The 20,253-nt window shown below is 54.5% G+C and overlaps 1 protein-coding gene across 1 annotated transcript; it reads left to right on the top strand.

Annotated features, from left to right (window-relative positions):
* Positions 1 to 249: 249 nt before the first annotated feature.
* On the top strand, positions 250 to 11,512 carry WNT9B (Wnt family member 9B). The gene is made up of 5 exons (XM_067714228.1): positions 250 to 279; positions 1,253 to 1,341; positions 4,562 to 4,818; positions 6,341 to 6,606; positions 7,485 to 11,512. The coding sequence occupies exons 1-5, from the start codon at positions 250 to 252 to the stop codon at positions 7,956 to 7,958; spliced, it is 1,116 nt and encodes a 371-aa protein (XP_067570329.1). The 3' UTR covers positions 7,959 to 11,512.
* Positions 11,513 to 20,253: the final 8,741 nt, after the last annotated feature.

Here is a 20,253-nt window from a genome sequence, read left to right as displayed (position 1 = left end):
TGGTCCCCACACTCTAGCAAGTGCTGGGTGATCATTCCAGGGTGAACTCTAGTTCTGCTCAGGGCTTCGCTGGTCCCTGGTGTCCTGTTGACCATAGACCAAAGCAGTCTCCTGGGAGGCTTCCCCAAAGCCTGGGAGAACCTACTTTTGCTTCCTTCAAGGTCATCCCAGATGGGGCAGCTTTAGCCAAAACTGGATGGTGTGAGCCTTGTGCAGGGTGAAAGAAGGCATGGGCGGGGAAGACCAGGCATGGACAGAGGGGGTCTGGGGGCGCGGGATGTGAGATGAAGTCCGGAGGGGCACCCTTGACTTTTCCCACTTTGGAGGGAGATGTGGTGGCCTGGGAAGTGGCTGGGGAGGCTCTGGGGTCAAAGCCAAAGGCATCTCATTGTGTGAAGGTGGGGGCTTCCAGTCTTATCGACCTGACCACCAAGGGCCATGGGCTGAGGGTGCAAAGGACAGAGGGGCACAGGCTGGGGGCAAAGAAGGGAGGTGAACGGAGACGGTCACGTGGGGTGGTTGCTTTCCTAATGGGACAAAAGAGGCTGGAAGTCAACCTGGGAGAGCCCGACAGGAAACAGGAACTGGGGAGACAGACCAGCTGGGCCAAAGCAGGTGCAACTGATGGGGAAGGGTTGGTCCCAGGTGGCTCAGGGGCACTTGAGTCAGGCAGGAGCCTGCAGGTGCTCTTATCCCTCAGCCCAGAAGGGTAATCAGCAAGTTTACAGGTTATTTGTCCTCTGCTCTTCAGTCCAGAACAGCGCTCGCTTGCTTGACTGATAGCGTCCCACCTGACCATGGGGAGGTATCTTCATTAAAACCCCAGATTTTGTCTGGATTACCTTAGGCTCAACAAAGCTCACTCGATCTTCTCTGGTTGTACATCTTACCCTCAAGATGCAACTAACATGTAGAGATTTTTGCAGAAGGGCTTGGTGGGTGGGGTTCTCAGGCTTGGAGTGCCAGATAGAATGATTTCTTCAATGGGAACAGATCATGCCCACGGACCCCGGAACCGACACCTAGAATTCTTCTGAGGTCCAAGAAGAAACCGTCTCTAGCAGATGCCATGGCAGCCACAGGGCATGTGTCAGAGCATTTACTAGCACTGTTTAAGGAAATCAGTTGAGGTATTTTCTAAGTTTGATGTCCTGCCACTATTTCTTCAAAGAAAAAATGGTCCCAGAGTGCAACATAGAAAACAAATGAAAGGGAAACTGGGTCCTGGTATGTCTCTCGGTTGTCTTCCTAGGTCCTATGGGGGCCCCTGAGGCAGTGTGAGGGGGCCTTTTTGGAGAGCAGCCCTGGGCAGACCAGGGCCCAGTATGGCCTGAAGCTCCTGTGCGGTTGGCTGCCTTTCCTGACCATTAATCGCTACTAAGTGTCATTACTGCTAATAAAATTAACCGACTTTATACTGGACTCCTGGGGCCATCAATCACAGGGTCTATTACACGAAATTAAAAAAACAGTGGCCTGTTGATGGGAGGAAAATGTGTTTGCCGAGCCTGGCTTACAAGTGCAGCGTAGGGTGTGCTGGTACTCCACAGCTGTCAGAAGGTGGTGACCACGGACGGCACCCTTAATTAGACAAACTGACTCTCAGCCTTGACATTGTTCTACAGATAGGAGTGTCTCAAGTAAGAACAGAGATGACCACAGGGAGACTCTGGGGCCAGGGGCTGAAAAGCTCCCCCAATTCTCCCTCCCATTTTCACCTCTGTTCCTCTCTATGGGTTTGGTTCACTCTTTTTCTCTCTCTTTGGACCAGCTTTCTATCTCTTGAGTTACAAGCTCAAAGAAAGAGAAAACAACTGTATGCTGTCTTAAGTCAAAGAAAGAGAGAGAGCAAATGTATGCTCTCTTAAGTCAAATTCCAAATTCCCAGAGAAAGAACTGATTGGCCCAGCCTGGGTCATGTGATCCTCAGTGGTCCAATCAGCAGGCCAGAGCAGCAAGATCATATGGTATAAAATGGCCGACAGGGTAACCATGTAGATAGAAGGAACAGGTAGGCAGCCAACCCAACAGGTGTCTGAAAGAGTAATTTAAAGGGCTTAGTAATAAGCACTCAGAATGTGGTAGCTAAGGGAGTTCCCTGATGGTCCAGTGGTTAAGACTTGGCACTTTCACTGTTGGGCCTGGGTTCAATCCCTGGTCAGGGGATTAAGACCCCACAAGCCACATGGCATGGCCAAAAAAACCCCCGTGGTAGATAATATTATATAATAGAATATAAATTATACATTATATATTATATACTATAGCTATAATGATATAAAAATAATAGCTATTGTTCTTATAATGGAATTTGATCCTTGAAGGATCTGCTGTCCTGTTGGCCAAAATTCCCATCATTCCCTGCTCGTTCTCTCATCTGTTAATCACTACTACAAGGGAAACACAAGAACTGCATGAACAGAAGTTGGCCCTCACACCAGTCCCTGGTGTGGGGAGGAAGACATTTGAGGGGCTAGATGGCTGCTGCACCCTTTGCTCCTGCAGCCCCCAAGCTGCCCTCCACACCGGAAGTCAGTCAGGGTGGGGTCTCCTGGGCTGGAGTTGACATTGGGTTCTGCTCTGGACCTGCCAAGGGTCAAGCTCTAAGGGTTTCCTGCCAGACTGCAGGGAGGGGTTTGGGTGTAGACCTGGTGGACTGGAAATTTACCCATTTGCCCCCAGATTAATGATTAACGGGTCCCTGCCCTCACCCTGTCTGGGAGGGGAGCCCAGGGCCAGGCTGGGCCAGGAGGAGCCCGATAGCATCTGTCTCTGCTCGGGGGTTTCCGAGATTTGCTCCACACTGGGTTGGCTGCACCTGATGGATTTGGGATCTACGGGCACTTTCTGGGGGCAGCTGGGACCCGGCCAGGACCCACACCCTCCCTGGGGTGGACGGGGAAGGTGTGGCATCCAGCCAGATGTCCTGGCTGGGGCAGGTGGCTCCAAACAGGAGAGCCGCGCCCTTGGCTCTGTGGGATGTGCGCCTCTCTGACCACTCAGGGCTTGGCCACAGGGCTTGCCTTGGCTGGGGGCCCTTGAGCACGATGGGGTGCAGCCCAGACCTGGCCACACAAGTGACAAGGGCCCCATCCAAGCAGGAGCTTTAAGAGCCATCGCCTCGTTCCACCTTTGATCTTTTACCACGGCCACAAGGCCAGCAAATTCCAGAAAGGGGCTGCTTCCTCCAGCCTGGGTGCCAGAATGATGTATATTTCACCCACTCCGAGGGCCGCCAGGGTACAGGACAGCATATATTTTGAACTGGGAGAAACATCTCATGGACCGCTTCTGGGCGGAGGGAGGGTGAGCTCTATTTGTAGTCCAGAGGGCATGGGTTCGATCCATGGTGGGGGAACTACGATGCCGCGGGGCACAGCCAAAAAAAAAAAAAAAAAAAAAATCACTGTAGTCCCCACCTTGCTGCTGATCTGCTGTAAGACTCAAGTTAGTCACTGCCTCTTTGTAAAACCTTTGTTTCCTTATCTGTACAAAGGGAAGACTCTGCCCAGCTTAGAGAGTAAAACATCTTGCAAGAGGAAAGAGTTTTGAGAAACTCCAGCTAGCAGGAAAGTGAAACAGCAAGTCCCAGGCCCTGTGGTTAGTAACTTTTCAAATAATCCTCCCAGCAGCCCCAGGAGGTAGCGAGGATCACACTTTCCATTTTCCAGAGGAGAAAATCAGTGCTTCTAGGTTACACAGCTAGGAAGTGACGGGCCACTGGAACGTGGCAGCCTGACGTCAGCATCCGTGGACTTCAGATATAGTAGAGCAAAGAGTCTGGAGCTGGTGGCCTGATGAAAATATACTTCCTTCATCTTCATCCACCTGTCAGTCCATCCACCCATCCTTCCTTCCTCCCTTCATCTCTCCATCCTTCCACCGTTCCATCCATTCAGGTATTCCCTAAGTATCTTTTTGTAACAGGCATGGAGTGGCCAGATGGTTAAAGATCTCTCTGGGGATTATGGAAACAAGTTAGGTTGGCATGGCATTACTTGGGCAACAACCTAATGTAAGGGAGAGAGGAATACCAGGGAAGTTGGCTGGACGTCTTCTTACTGTCGACATCCCTCTGCCTGCCCCTCTTAGGAACATACAAGCCAGGCAGCAGCCAATGCTATGTGCAATGTTTGATCCCCAAAGCTGCCCAGGGAATGTGGAAAATATACAGATTCCCAGGTCCTATTCCAGACCAAGAGAAGCAGAATTGCTAAGTATAGATCCTGGGCATCTGTATTTTTAATAAGCACCTCAGATGATTTTTCTGATTGGGCAAGTTTGGGGAATAAGGTGGGTAAGAAGAGCAGAGACTTTGGCTTCTGGAAAACTTGGGTTTGAGATCTTGCACTAGCTCTTGTTATAAGCACCTTGGTTTCCTGCTCTGTAAAATGGGGGCATGACCCCATGGGGCCAGCCTCCCTCCTAGAAGGGCGAATAGTGCAGCCCCCAGGAAGGCCCTTCCACTCACCTGCCCCACATTCTTAGAGACTGTCATCCTTCCTCCTCCCCTGTCACGACCCAAGGGTCACTGGTCTCCCTTCTCTCTTGCTCCCTCTAGCCTAACCGGGCGGGAGGTCCTGACACCCTTCCCGGGTCTGGGCACCGCCCCTGCCCCAGCACAGGGTGGGGCCCACCTGAAGCAGTGTGACCTCCTGAAGCTGTCCCGCCGGCAGAAGCAGCTCTGCCGGCGGGAGCCAGGCCTGGCTGAGACCCTGCAGGATGCCGCACACCTCAGCCTGCTCGAGTGCCAGTTCCAGTTCCGGCATGAGCGCTGGAACTGCAGCCTAGAGGGGAGGACGGGGCTGCTCAAGAGAGGTAGGGAGGCGGGCTGGGAGGAGGAGGGCTGCGGGGAGGAGGGCTGGGAGGGAGGAGGGCTGGGGGGAGGAGGGCTGGGAGGGAGGAGGGTTGGTGAGGAGGAGGATGCCTTTCCCACTCCAACATTCCCAAGACCACGTTGCCCTTACGAGCCCAGCGCGGTCCTGAGTAAGAAGGGTCCTGGAGCTAATGAGCCCTAGCTTTTCCCTGTTCGGCGGGGGCAGGGGAGCAAGGAGGACACAAGAGAGGAGAGGAGGAGCACAACCCATTCCTGGAAGAGCCCACAGATGAGATGGGTGGTCCCCCAGTCCCTTCCCTCAGCCTCCATACACACACACACACACACACACACTCACACTCACACACACTCACACTCTCACACACTCACTCACACTCACACACACACTCACACTCACAAAGGTATGAGAGCAGATAAGGAGGGATGGCAGTTAATAGCTGGCCAAGTGACATGACACAGGCCAACAACAGACTTCATTTGTTCATTGACTCACCTGCTTCTTTGTTGATCATAAGCATCAGTCCATGCTTCCCTCCCTCCCTTCCATTCCCACGCTCCCTCCCTCCCTCCCTCCCTGCCCGCCCCATGTCTCCACTTGGCCATCATTTCACTAAGCATCTGGTGAGGCTCTCAGTGAGCCAGGCACTGTGCTGGATGCTGGAGATATGGAGCCGAGCAAGACCCCATCTTCCCTCAGAAAGCATTCAGCCCAAGTGGGGGAAAAGGTCATCCTGTGACTATCACCAAGCATCAATGGGCTTTTGACAAAAAAGGGAGCGATGGTGCATCAGAGCAGCCCACCCCCTTTCAGGCAACTGTTCCCCGTGGCTGGGAGCGTCTGGGCAGAGCTGATGCCCCCCCCACCTCAGTGTCACAAGCACCCCGGGTATATCAGAGAGCAGGTAGAAGGTAGTGAGCTCATGGGGAGGCCAGCTCTGGGCTGCACCCCATAGTGCAAGCGCTGTGATTGTCCTGGAAGTGGGTGGATGGTTGGTTTGGGACCAGTCAGGTGGGAGACCCGAGGTCACTCAGTCATTGGGTCGACTCCCCAGTAGGTAGCAGAGGGTGACATTGGGAGGCATCAGGAAGCATATTTCAGAGGATCAGGGGCTCAGAAACGGGGTGGTCCAACTTGCTCACACATCAGCTTGGAGTCAAGATCAATGGTTTAACCCCCTTCGCCACTCGCCAGATGCCCGTGTCACTTCTCTCTGCATCTGTGTTCTCACCTGTTTAGTAGAAGGAGAAGCCCCTGTCCTGCTGCCCTTAGAACCTGGGCACACACTCCCTTGGGAATTGGAAGTTCCATTTAAACAGCAACTTGCATGCTGAGTTTAAAGGGCAGGTGACAGGGAGGCTGCCCTGAGCTGTGCCCTCAGGTTCACAGGCCCTTCATCCTGCTCGCCACAGTGGCCCCACCACCCACTGTATCCTCAGAGGGCAGCAGACAGCCCCTGAGCCCACTCTCCTCCTCCCTCCCGATCCTCCCGGGGCCCGGCCCAGGTTTCAAGGAGACGGCCTTCCTGTACGCGGTGTCCTCGGCCGCCCTCACGCACACTCTGGCCCGGGCCTGCAGCGCCGGGCGCATGGAGCGTTGCACCTGTGATGACTCTCCGGGCCTGGAGAGCCGGCAGGCCTGGCAGTGGGGCGTGTGCGGCGACAACCTCAAGTACAGCACCAAATTCCTGAACAACTTCCTGGGGCCCAAGAAAGGAAGCAAAGACCTGCGGGCACGGGTAGATGCCCACAACACCCACGTGGGCATCAAGGTGAGCACGTTCCCGGGTGACCCAAGCCCTTCCCAGCCAGAGTGCAGGGCTGCGGAGCGAGGTCTCTAGGAGGCCATTATCCGCCCTGCCCCCAGCACACGCACAGAGCTGGCCCAGGATGAACCTCATCCTTGCAACCAACATTCCTTGGGCATCCATTCTGGACCATTACCAGGTACCAGGAAGTAGGGAAGGATCCTGGACATCACTGTCGGCTGGGCAGCAGGTGGGAGCTTGGCTCAGGATGGGGCCTTGGTGAGGCAGAAACGTGTTTGGAGAAGGGTCTCCATTCCAAGCACTGGCCTTCCTGGAGGTCCTAGAAGCCAAGGTAGTTTGAAAACTGACCTGGTACAACCCCTGTCCCTTCTCCATTTTACAGATGGGAAGACAGAGGAGGCCCAGAGAGGGGAAGGAACTTGGCTGAGGTCACACAGTAGTGGGAGGGCGGGAGGGTAAAAGCTATCTAGGTCTACTCGGACCAGAAAGCTGGGAGAGGCTAGGCCTCCATTTCTTTAAGAAATTGAGTTCTGTGTTCTGTTTCCTTATCACTGAGTTTGTGTAAACCAGGGCTGCTGTGTTCAGTTGTGCAAGCTGTCTGCTCCACAAGGACTTTGGGCCAGGGGAGGAGCTGGGGCTAACATCCGGCCCACATTGCTCTTACCAAGATGTGAGGACCGTCTCTGCCCAGAGGAAGGGGCGCCTAGAGCTAGTTTTCACTAAGGTGCCACGTGGGCCAGCTAGAGTCTTATCTGCGCCCCCCCATGGGGACCTTCCCCTGTCTCTTTCCCATCCTCCTGTTGCTTCCCAGCCAGGGTTGGTGCTCTGGGGTCTGTGGGCCCGGGTCTCTGACCACGCCTCCCTTCCGCCTCTCCTCGCAGGCCGTGAAGAGTGGCCTCAGGACCACGTGTAAGTGCCACGGCGTGTCGGGCTCCTGCGCCGTGCGCACCTGCTGGAAGCAGCTCTCCCCGTTCCGCGAGACAGGCCAGGTGTTAAAGCTGCGCCACGACTCAGCCGTCAAGGTGTCCAGCGCCACCAACGAGGCCTTGGGCCGCCTGGAGCTGTGGGCACCGGCCAGAGCAGGCAGCTCCACCAGGGGCCCGGCCCCACGGCCCGGGGACCTGGTCTACATGGAGGACTCACCCAGCTTCTGCCGGCCCAGCAAGTACTCGCCCGGCACAGCGGGCAGGGTGTGCTCCCGGGAGGCCAGCTGCAGCAGCCTGTGCTGCGGGCGGGGCTATGACACCCAGAGCCGCCTGGTGGCCTTCTCCTGCCACTGCCAGGTGCAGTGGTGTTGCTACGTGGAGTGCCAGCAGTGCGTGCAGGAGGAGCTTGTGTACACCTGTAAGCATTAGGCCCCCTGCCCAGTGTGGCAGCTGGACTCTGCCAGGACCTCGCATGGCACCGGGCCACCTCGAGGCCACCCAGATGTCCAGCCAGCCCCGCTGGGCAGGTGCACGCAGCGTGCATGCACTCACCCACGTGCATGCCAGTGCACATGTGTTCCTCTCCCCACTGGGCCCCATCAGCCTTCCCCTCCCTCGACTCGAAAGGTGGGAGCCCCACCCCTGAACCCAAGGGTCCCCAGCCTTGTTGAGGACTTGGAGCGGGAGGGCAGAGTGGGAAGGATGTGGAGGGAAATAAGGGAGGCCAAGAGAAGGGCAGGACTGAGGTTTTGGAGAGGAGAGGAGGTGCATCCCGCCATCTCGATTCCTGGGATTAGTGGCCTAAAGCCAGCAAGATGTTGGGAGGTGAGCTTCTGGGCCAGGAAGGCTCAGGGAGGCAGGGTCAGTCAGAAGCAAAGGCCGGAGTCTGCCTGGGATGGGTCAGTCCAGCTGTAAGTGTGACCGGGGTCCACTTGTGCTGTGAGGCCCCAGTGCAGCTGGCATTCGTGATACACAAGACTTGGTTTATGAGTTCTGATTCGGTTACGTTTGTACACTCACAGCTACTCATCTAACTCAGATTTTTACCAGGGCTAGCGTTATAGGCGTGGGAAAGTCTTTGCTAAGCCTGGCGCCTTGGGGGACCCCTTCATTTACTAATGGTCCCCCACTTTGGCTCTTACCTGAGGAAGAGAAGTGACTGCTAATTCCCTCTGATGCTGTGGACCTTTCCATTGCTGCCTACTGAGGCCCTGAGAGGGAGGAGAGAGAGGATGGTACATACACACGGGTGCACACAGGCACCCCCCACACACATGCATGCACACCCCTTGGACCTGCCAGGCTGAGGGCTCTCATTCAGGGACACATACCTCTCTGGTTCAGGATCAAGACCTTGCAGGGGTCACTTTGCTGGAAGCTGTGTGCTTTCCCAGAGCAGAGCCCGATGCCAGCCGGGAGGAAGTGACCTCCTTCGGGACGCCCTTGGCTGCTTTGCTGGCCCTGCCGCGCCCTCTGTCAGCTTCCTTTCTCCCGGAACCCAGAGTTGCTGACCCTTTGCTGAGACAGGAAACTCTTCAGAATCAGCCGAATGCTGAGACACCATCTGTGCAAGGCCCAGGAGGAAGCCCCCGCAGCTCCCCGTGATCTCCAAGGGTGAGGAGAGGCTGCCCCGTCTTCGGTGAATCAGGCAGCCTCCGGAGGGATGCTGGAAGGATCTTTGGCAGCAGAGGCTCTGATGAGAAGCCAAATTGACCTGAGGCCCCTCCCGAGAGTGACTTTGCTGACCCAAGCAGCTGGCCCACATCTTGGCAGGAAGAGAAAAAGGACAGAGGGCTGTTTCCCTAGTTTCTTCCGCCCCCCAATCGCAAGGGGACTTTCTCTCTGCCAGCCCCCTCTATCCTCCTCCTCTGAGACCCCAACCCTGCCTCCACCCTGGCTCAGCCCTAGGCATAAGGCAGCAGGAAGAGGGCGCCCAGTCCACCAACATGCCGTCTGCATCCCAAGTCCATGGCTGGCAGTGTCGGGGTGGCAGGAAGATAAAGGGTAGCCTCTGAGGGACTGTGGCCACAGTTGGCCACTAACACTGACCAGGCCAAGGGCACGGGTCAGGCTCTGAGGGCCCCTCGGCCTGTGAGGTCTTCCCTGTGCAGCCATCTCCCCTCTTCTGCTTCCCTGTTCCCACCCCTTTCTCTTCCAATTGCCCCCAAAGGTCCACCTCAGCCCCGCTGGGGCCCCTGGGACCAGTGACCACGGACCTCTCCTTCTACAGCTTTAAGGGAAACACTCACAGGGTATTTTTTTTGTCTACCTCGCATATATAGTTTTTAGGGCAAAAGAGAATAATTTATATAGCTAAGAGATATGAGAAAATATTTATGTTATTTATATAGTTTCTATGTTTTATGGGCAGCCGCTCTGGGGCTTGTGTATTCTGCTGGAAGCCGTCTATCTGGGGAGATGCAGCTGCCCTGACTGGGGCGCCCACCCAGCTGGACACCAGGTGGCCGGGGAGAAGGTCTTGTGGGCTCCGTGTCCCTTGACCGGGACTGTCCCAGAGCTCGTGAGCAGCATCCCCTCTGCACAAGAGCTCTGATGGGCTTGATCCGGACCCTCCTTGTAAAGTCGTTGTAAATTCTCTGCTCTTCTGGGTCCCAGGCCCCCTCTTCTGCTCTGGCCAAACTTGTCTTGCTCATGGTAATAATGATGACAAGGACGACCACACTTTGCATCTGTAAAGCACTTTTGATCTTTGGAAACACTTTCATCCCTTTAATCTCACTTGATTTCCCCATTATCCCTGTGAGGTAGGGGCGGCTACGTAACTGTGCCCATTTTACAAGATGCGGCCCAGAGATGGAGGGCTGTGTTCAAAGTCACACTGAAGAGGTTCTTTCAGTGAATATTTATTGAACGTTAACCTGGGCCAGATTATGGGAGCTGACTTACCCAGAGCCTGGGAGCCCCAAGTCTGGATCCACCCCGAGTCCAAGAACCCAGGGATGCGGCTGCTTCCCTGGCTGTGTGCGACCCTGCCTTTTGGATCTCGGCAGCATGTCATCATGTCCTCTGTCTCAGAGGCTGGGACTGCCTGAGAGGCCTGGAGAGATGAGGACCCCGTAGACGCCACTCCAGGGGCCCCACCACTGGGCCCTCCCTCCTTCTGCCCACACCGCCTGAGCGGGCTGGGTTACCACACAGGGCCCCTGCCAGCCCACAGATGGGCTTTGTTTGCTCTCATCTGGGTTCTTCTTTTAAACATGATTTGTCTTCAGTTGGCTTTCTGGCTTCTCTTGTGAAATCAGCTGCACTGGCAAATTGGTCCTGCATTCCCACCTTGGCCGCAGTCAGCTAGAGAGAGGGACCCCTATCAGACAGGATGCATGGGGGCTCCCCAGTTTGCTAGGTACCTCCCACCTCACTTGTGCCTGCTGCCGCCTGGCTCTTGTGGGCACATCATGTCTGCCCCTGGTCCAGATAAGCCCAGCTTCCCTGGCGTCCTCCACTGGCTGACAGAGCGACAGAGACACCCATGCCAGCCCTGAAGATTATTGCTTGCTTCCCAGAATTTCCTTTCTCAACAACCATGAACTTCAAAAGCTTTTGTCTCAGCACATTTTAGAATCACAACCAGACCTATCGTATATCGAGCACCTGTTCTGTTCATCCATTCAGTCAGCGATGGTTTAGGGAGCTCCTACTGAGGGCCAGCTACCACCCCCGGTGCTGGGGTGCAGCAGTGAAGGAGACCAAGTCCCTGCCTCGTGGGGCTGCCACTCCAGCGGGAGAGAGAGAGACAATAAACCAATAAACCACGTGTCAGCTATTTGTACCTATTTTGTCTCGCTTTATTGCAATAACTCTGCGTATTGGACACAACCATGCCCATCTCATGGTCAGGGAAACGGAGGCTATGAGGTGTGAAGGCTCCCTAATGCCACTGGCAAGCTTTGGTCTCAGGATTAGAACACAGAGCTGCTGGCCTCCGAAGTATGAGTTCTTGCCTCCCCTCAGAAGTATGTAGCACGGGGATGGGTCATCCCATTCTATGGATTCTGGGGAAGCTGAGGCCCAGAGGAAAGAGGTGACCCACCCAAGGTTATATACCTGGTTGGACCAGGCCAGAGCCTGGGTCCCCTCCTGGAGATGACAAGTAGTTTTAGTGCCCGCATGCTACGGCCAGCCATGCAGGTTGGGGTGGGGCAAGTTAAGGCAGAGCAGGAGCCTTCAGGGACTTATGGTTCCGTAGGAGAAATGAGACACACGGCCGTGCAATGGTTCCGGTCATTTACTTGTCAGCCTCAGAGTCCCTCCCTGGCCACTGCCCTCCCAGCATGCTTTGGGAAATGCAAGTGCATGTCCCCAACCAGCTGCTGCTCCTGGGGGTCTGATGGGGGAGGAGGCCTCTTTTGAGAGCAAAGGTCAGCAGAGAAGCCTTGTCCCTGCCCTGCCCTGGTTCTTCAGCCTGCTGGGATCCACACGGGGTCTCCGGGGAGGCAGGCAGAAGGAGATTCGCAGTCCAACCGTGAGGGCACCTGCATTTCCACCTGCGTGCCTGTTCTGACGTGTTCCTTCTACCCTGTGTTCCTGGGCCCAGAGACGGGCTGGTTCTGAGCAGTGACAGAGGTGCCACAAGGAGCAGACATATATATATATATATATATATATATATATATATATATATATATATATACCTATGTAGATGGGGCGGGGGGGAGAGAGAGGGAAATACATGTATATATTGTTGATCCATTTGTGAGAACACTGCAGACACCAAGACACAAATAATTTATCACCAATCTCCTAAAAACCAGAACATTCTCCAAAAGGATCACAAGGCTGTCATCACATCTGAGAGATTTAACATTGACACAATATTATCTACCACACACTCCTTATTCAAACTGCCCTAATTGTCCCTCGAAATATCCTTCAGAGCTTTTTTTCCTGATCCAGGATCCACTCAAGAATCGGGCACTGAATGTGCTGTCATGTCTCTCTAGCCCCCTCTAATCTAGCAGAGTCTCCTTGCCTTCTTTGTTTTCACGACGTTGATGTTTTGAAGAGTTCAGGCTGGCTGGCTTGTAGAATGTCTCTCAACTGAGATTTGTCTGATTGTTTCCTTATGATTAGATTTTGGTTAAACGTTTTGGCAAGAGGTCTACTTGGTGGTGTGCACCGTTCTCTGTGCATGCTGTCAGGGGCCACCATTTGTCAACATTACTGGTGATGCTGAATTTCATCACTTGGTTTAGGTGGTTTCCCCCAGGTCTCTCCCATGTAAAGTTACCTTTTTCCCTTTGTGGTTCATGACTCATCTGTAGGGTGATGCTTGGAGACTCTGGGACCATCCCGTTGCCCAGCAACGCTTTACCCAGTAGTTTCAGCATCCATTGGTGATCCTTGTCCAAATCAATTGCAAATGGTGATTTTTTGATTCCATAATTCCTTGCCTATTTTTCCGTTGGTATTCTTCTGTAAAGAAGAGCTTTTCCTTCTCTGTTACCACCATACCATTCCTTTTAATTTTCACCATCACCCTGCAGGGTAAGAATTGCCACCCCCATTCTACAGATGAGGAAATGGAGGTTCCAGGAGCTTGAAACATTCACTGAGTGGGTGGCAGAGCTGGGGTTCAAACTCAGGCCTTTTTCATGCCTGAGCTCATACCCACTGCCTTCTAGAATCTTCTCCAATTCCTGGGTTTCTTCTCTGATGACTTAGCTCTGAGCAGGGGGGAGAAGCCATGCCTTCTCCTGATGGAATTCCTGTAGCAGGTGGGGAAGGCGTTTAGAGTAGCTCTCGTGGGGGGTCAGGAAGGGAGATTTCCATTCTTGCAATCATGAGACAGGCTTGCTCCAGCCTCCCTGACCCGCCTTCCACCTTAGAGGCTCAGCAGTGCCTCAGCCTCCCTCTTTGCTGCCCCTGTAGGCCCCTCACCCCTGCCAGCCCCGCTCTGTCCTTGCTGGGTTCCCGGAGCTGTGGAACATGACTGTGGTGACCCCAAGTCCTACAGCTCCTCAGATGGGCCCAAGGTTGATGACTGCCCAATGACTCCTAAAGACACGTGGAATGATCCCCTACGTCCGATTTCCATTGGGGAGATATGGTCACCGTCTGGCCAGCAAGCATGTCCTGCCTAAGCTCTGCTCTAGAAGAAAGGCCAGAGGGATGACCTGTGATCAGAGTGGGACATTCTGGAGGGACAGTGGCAGTGGGGTTCCCTGCCTACCCCAACCCTCCCCTTTCACTTATTTTATTTTTAAAAAAGAAGTTTATTTACTTTATTTTTGGCTGCGTTGGGTCTTTGTTGCTGCACGCGGGCTTTCTCTAGTTGTGGCGAGCGGGGGCTACTCTTCGTTGCGGTGCTCGGGCTTCTCATCGCAGAGGCTTCTCTTGCTGTGGGGCACGGGCTCTAGGCGCGTGGGCTTCAGAAGTTGTGGCTCGCGGGCTCTAGAGTGCAGGCTCAGTAGTTATGGCGCACGGGCTTAGTTACTCCGCGGCATGTGGGAATCTTCCCGATAAGGGATCGAACCTGTGTTCCCTGCATTTGCAGGCGGACTGTTAACCACTGCGCCACCAGGGAAGCCCTGACCCTCCCCTTTCATTTCCCACTCTACTTACACATCTCACACCTGGTCCCTTCATGGAAATGCTCACTCAGAGAACACTGACTGGCCACCTAAAGAGTATGCCAGGAACGTGCCGGGGTGCCGAGGTGACAAGACTTAGGCCCGGCCTTCACGGAGTCACAGACAAAGAGACAGACAAGGAGTGAGATCCCTAGTGGTTAAGCACTGTGACAGGCGCCCGACTACACGGAAACCCTCACGCCATCTCCATGTATTATCTCATTTAACTGATATGGCAACCCTAGGGGTACATACAACCGCGACCCCATTTTATAGAGGAGGAAACTAAAGCTCAGAGAGGCTCCCTGCCATGCCCAAAGCCCTACAATAAATAGCAGGGCTGAAAATTAAACGGCCTCTTCATGCGTCTTCTCCCACATTGCAGAGCACAGTTTGCGCTAAGGCCTGGACACCAGGGAGCAGGCGGCATGGGGGAATTGCAAGGATTCAGCCTGACTGGTGGCATCTTCCTGCCTCTCCCTCGGGCCGCCTGCTTCTCATCTTCCTCTCCTTCCCTCTCCCTCTCTCTCCTCCCTGCATACCTGCAGAGCTGAGGCTGACAGCCTCTTGGGTGTCTTATCCCCTCTACTCCCATCCGTCCTCGAGTCCCCAGGGGCTGTGGGGCCCACATTCCTCCCTGGCTCTCTCGGGCCCATTAGAGTGTTTACGCTGGAGCCATCCCAGGGGAGCAGAGCCCGGGCACTCCCACCCCGCCCCCCACCACGGAGAGCAGACAGTTGCGAGGTGGTGGCTGGTCAGAGCCGCAGGAGAACCTGACCCAGTGTCCGAATTCCTGCCCCCCTGTCCGAACAAATCCCGGGCGGCCAACGGTAGCCCCTGGGGTCCCCGCACCCCTTCCCGCACAGCCCCTCCCCTGGCTGACAGGCCCTAATCTCAGCTGTCTTCGTGCAGCCAGCCCTCCAAGCCTGGGGTCACCTGACGCCGACACATTTTAATTCAGAAGCTGATTTCTGCTTGTTGGCAACATGTCATTTCTGAAATTGCTTTCTCTGCCCAGAGGCAGGAGATGTCAGAGCTGTGCAGGTGTTACAGTGGTGCCGCCCCCCACCCCGCACCCAACCCCCCCAAGTTCAGGAAGGATTAAGGGGCGCGGGGGGCACACATTAGATCCTCAAGCTCTGCTTCTCATATTTCCCCAAGGGCCAGGGGGGCCAGGGATGGGGGATGATGGGAACAGCCTCTGCTTTCCTCTCCGCCCAAAGACAGAGGCCCAGACTTGGGGGAATGAAGCTGCTGCCACTGCTGATACTGACAATATCAACAGCAGATCATTCTGAGCATGTGCTGTACAGGGGCCAGGCACCCTTCAAAGTGCCTCTCACGCACTGTCATATTTGAATTTCATGACTACCCTCCAAGTCGGCGTCGTCCCTACTTTACAGCTGAGAAAATGGAGGTTCAGAGAGGTTAGATCACTTCCCTGAGGTCACACAACAAGCACGTAGCAGAGCTCAGACTCAAACCCAGTGAGGGCAACAGCTGGACTGGGATTTGGAGGCCTGGGAAGAAATGGGCCACAGAGCCGGGGAGGACTTGGGGCCTGATTTCTCCTTCGCTTGCTTCATGGCTTGACCTAAATATCTTCAGTGAAATCTGCCTGCTCCCCTAACTTTCCCACTCCTGCAACCCCCCCCAAAGAGTTATTTGCTCCTTCTTTAAATTTTCGTAGCATTTTGCATATACCTGTATCTTGATTAGCAATTATCACAACACTGGCATCCTTCGTTTTATTGGATGAATGAAGGAAAAGATGAACAAATGAATTTATGACTCTTGCTCTCTGTCCTGTTGCCCCTTCTCCATTTCCCTCCCCAGCAGCACCTTACCATAACAGGCTTCCTGGAACCGTGTCCCTCCCTGACACACTGACTCCTCTCTAGCCATGCTCCCTGCTCTCTTCTCTTCTTCCTTTCCTTCCCCTCACTCCCTCTTTCCTCCCCTACCCCATCCCCAGAATCCCTGGCTGCCTCAACCACCAGGAACAAGGCCCTGCAGAAGCCTGAACCTGGAGTTTCCACAAGATGCGGGCTGCTTGCTGAATCCCCAGGCAGGGGATGAGCTAATCTAGCTGGAAAGCAGTCCACTGGTCCCCTGGTAAAGATGGTGCATGGGCCAACCCACCTTCCCCAACGTGGTCCTCACCACTCAGCTCTACCTGCTTCCCCAGGATGAATTTCTCCCTCCTGCCTCTCCCTCCAGCTCTTCAGAGGACCTATGGCTGTGTGTGCTTGACCCTTGACCGGGGCCAGAGCTAGGAACCTGGCCAGATTGACTGACGAGGAGAAAACTGTCCTGACCCACATCATGCATGTGTTGCCTTGGTATCAAATATTAGCTTTAATCAAAAGACTTTCACAGCTATCATTTCATTTAGTGCTGGCATAAAACAGCATCAGCTGGAAGGGGTAAAGACAGAGAAGACATAAAAATCCATAGAACTTCAGACCTAATGGGTCCCTTCCCATTTTACAGAAGAGGAGACTGAGGCCCAAGGTAAGCAGCCACGGCAGCAATGACATCCTGGGACTACAACACTGGGGCCGGGATTGGGCAGGACCAGGGAGACTTCTGAAGTATGATGATGCCCTGTTTCCTGAAACATGGCTCTTTGTTCTGTGATAACTTATCGAGGGGTACTATTTCTGTTCCAATTAAAAAATTGAACTTAAAAAATGAAATCATTTCACAGAATGGTCAAAAGTCCAAGAAGAAGGGACAGGTGGCCTCTAAAAGTCAGATAAACAGAGAATTCCCTGGAGGTCCAGTGGTTAGGGACTCCGTGCTCTCACTGCCGAGAGCCTGGCTTCAACCCCCGGTCTGGGAGCTAAAATCCCGTAAGCCGCACGGTGAGGCCATAAAACAAAAGTCAGGTAAACAGAGTCCCTGGGTGAGCACTGTCTTGGGAGTTAGAGCCAAGCAGCCAAGTTAACTTTCTTCTCTGAGCCTCATTCATGAAAACAAAGCAAAACAACAGAAAAGTCTGTATAGATATCTCTCAGAGAGAGCGAGCGATTATATACATAGAACTTTTACTATATGCCAGGCACTGTGCCGGGCCCTGGGAACGAAGCAGTTAACAAGACAGGCCTAGTCCCTGGTCCTAAAGGACAGAAGACAGATAAACAAGTCATCACTGTTTGGTGTGATGAAACTGACAGCCCTGGGCCTCAGGCGGCTGAACTCAGTGGCTGGGGAAGAGGGATAGGAGAGCAGGACGACTTTCCACTGTATCCCTTGTTGTGGCTTTTGGATTTCGAATCATGTGAATGCATTGCTTACCCCCAAATAAATAAAATTAAAAACGGAATAAAAATAAAGCGTAATGAGAGTTAACAAAGGGTAAGAACAGGCTGCTGATGGGACCCCTGAGTCGGGGTTGTGAGCAGACCTGGCCAAGGGGAAGTGAGACAAGGCTTCCCAAAGGAGTGATAGCCCAGCTCCAGCCTGAAGTTTAATGGGGTCTTAGCCAGGTGAGGAGTTTGAGAGGGAGGGGGATGCAGGTGTCAGCGGGAAGGTTACGGCATGGGGTGATACAAACCAACTTGCAGGGTCATCAGGAGCGTTAGAGGGTGTCTCTAGAAAGCGACTGGCACGCGGGATGTGCTTGATGCGCGGTAGCCACTGCTGTTATTATTCCCCGGTTATAGTCGCTGCCGTTGGCAGGGGCTGGGGAGAGGGGGCCCTCATGCTGCCGCTGACTCTGACATATTCCTGGGCATCTAGGGGTCCCATGGTGGCAGGAACTCCTGGCACTGCTGCAGCATGTTACGGTTTACATGCACCCAGCCCTGGGGCAGGAAGGCAGAGAGAAGGCCTAAACTCAGGGCACATTGTGCAGGGGGAGGCCTTGGATCTTCTGGAATCCGCCCCGCCTAAGACACAGCACCCAAACAGGCCCAGACGGTCTGACGCAGGGGACAGCTGCCCAGGTTGTTTCATTTCCCGTCACAGACCAAGAAACCTCCCCAGGCTGGGAAGAGAAGGGACGGAATCCCCTCCCAGCCTCAGGCTCAAGGCGGTACATAGCATAGCAAATGAGAACCAGTGCTATGAGCACGGATAACGCGCTGACAACCATCCTCCCAGGAGCGAGGTACTAAGATCACTACCCCCATTTTCCAGATAAGGACGCTGAGGCGTGCAAGGGTTAAGGAGCCTTCATGAGGTCACATGATCAGGCTTTGACCCCGCCCCCCCCAGCGGCCTCTTAGCCCCTTACAGGCCCTGAAGCAGAGCTCCCGTATCTCAAATGTTCTCTGCTTGTCTGCTTAGCCCGTCCCTGCAACAGGAGGAAGACCATTTCCTCCAACTCAGTGAGCCCACTAAGCATAACTGAAACCTTCTTTGTGTCCTGGATGTAGAACCCCTGATGACACCAATAAAATTGTGAACATCTGATTCCCAGGGAGGCCAGATGGTCAGGAGCTGACTCCATCTAGATGCAGGACGGCGGGGGTGGGGGTGGGGGTGGTACACTGCTCACTTAGAGGTGTTTGCTTCAGAATCAGGCCCCGTGGGGCAGGACGGCCTCAGCCCAACAGGAAGTGCGTCCCTCAGGAGGGGGCTCAGCATGTCTCCCCCGGTGGCTGGGGGCCAGAGAGGAAGAGCCTTGACCCCAGGGAAGCCATGTTGGTGACCATGTCCCCTCTCTCCACGGTAGAAAGTGGGAGTCACATCTTGACCCACCGCTTCGACCTGGCCTTGTCAGAGTTCAGCCAGCCGTCACTGGTCATGGCCTCCAGCCCCTGGTTGGCTACATGGACCTCTGACCTCTGACTCCTAAGGGCTAATGAAGACCTCTGACCTCTGTGTTCCTGGTCCCTCCTCTCCCTGGCACTCACTTGGCCCGCATCATTCAGGCCTGGGTGGTGGTTATGAGCGCGTGTCCTTTCTTCTGTTCCCAACCCTGGACAGAAGGGTCCCACACAGCTAGCATCTCACTGACTCCTGAGCTCAGCCTTTGACGTTTGACCTTTAGACGGAAGAAGAAGGCCTCTGTGAGCAGCCAGACCCCAGCCTTGCGCTTAGGATGGGTGTTCTTTATTGATGATGGACCTCTCTGTTCCATCATTTTTACACGGTCAAAACAGGGCAGTAATACTAACACCTACATCGTGAGGATTACATTCGTGGATATGAGAGCGTGGAACGGAGTCCGGCTCATTGCAGCTCTAAAGAAGCAATAGCTGCTATTATTATCATCATCATCATCATCACCATTGCTATTGCTAGAAGACTGTGCCCCAGTCTCCTGGGCAGCCCCTCTCACACCACCTCGGCCCCGCCGGAGTCTCCATCCCTGAGGTCCTGCCTGTGTCTGCTGTCTGTCTTTTGTCCCCGTTCCTCCTCTCTCTCCCCTCCCCTCGCTGCTATCCCGCTGCTCCCGCAGCCCTTGGCTGGCTAATAACACTACTGTCAACTCAGATTAGAGCCCGTTACGTCCCTTCATCTCGGCTTAACATTTTTGTGGTTTCCCAGCTCTGCCTAAAGTGCTCCACGAGAGGCAAGGGCTGCCCAGCAGGAGGAAGCTTTGGGAGGAAGAATGCAGGTCTGTGAGTCGCCCAGGTGGGCTTTCCCGGATTCCTGCTGATCAGAGATGCGGCTGGAGTTGGCAGGGGTGGGGGGTGGGGGCCCAGGAGGAGCGACCCCTCTGTGGGCTGCGCTCAGGACACCAGGGAACCAGATGTCTTAGAATCTTGGCCCCATTGCCCTGGGGGAGACTCTCAGCCCAGTGTCCCGAGACAGATAGAACCACACTGAGGACTGTGTCTTGGTCACTCCGTCTGAGCAGTGTCCCAGAGTTGTGAAATTCTGCACCTGGGAAGTTCCCAGCAAAACCACTGGGCCCGGCCCTCACTCTGGGGTCCAGCTCCTTCGGCCACTGGTGCGGCTTCTCCTCTCAGACCTTCTCAGACCTCACCACTGCCTTCCTCAGGCCCAAGCTCCGGGGATCTGACCGACCACAGGGAACACTAGGGAGGCTCCCAGGAAGTGACAAAAGTGGGCGCGGAGGAATGGGAGGGGGCTGAGCACGATGAGGAGGATAAGAAGACAAACAACCACTCCGGTGAGTGCTTTCAGAGCCTGCAGTCTGGCCACGGCCTTTAATTCCC

Source organism: Pseudorca crassidens, chromosome 19 (assembly GCF_039906515.1).
Source record: "Pseudorca crassidens isolate mPseCra1 chromosome 19, mPseCra1.hap1, whole genome shotgun sequence".
In the NCBI taxonomy this organism is placed as follows: Eukaryota; Metazoa; Chordata; class Mammalia; order Artiodactyla; family Delphinidae; genus Pseudorca; species Pseudorca crassidens.
Note: the sequence above shows the minus strand (reverse complement) of the source record. Positions and strands in the feature narration are given on the sequence as shown.

What these genes read in the sequence shown, in the direction of transcription:
- WNT9B (XM_067714228.1), top strand. Translation starts at nt 250, where the DNA reads ATGGACAGAGGGGGTCTGGGGGCGCGGGAT. An exon ending in GGGGTCTGGGGGCGCGGGAT is followed by an intron (nt 280 to 1,252) that starts GTGAGATGAAGT and finishes TTGTCTTCCTAG; the next exon opens with GTCCTATGGGGGCCCCTGAG. An exon ending in CAGTATGGCCTGAAGCTCCT is followed by an intron (nt 1,342 to 4,561) that starts GTGCGGTTGGCT and finishes TGCTCCCTCTAG; the next exon opens with CCTAACCGGGCGGGAGGTCC.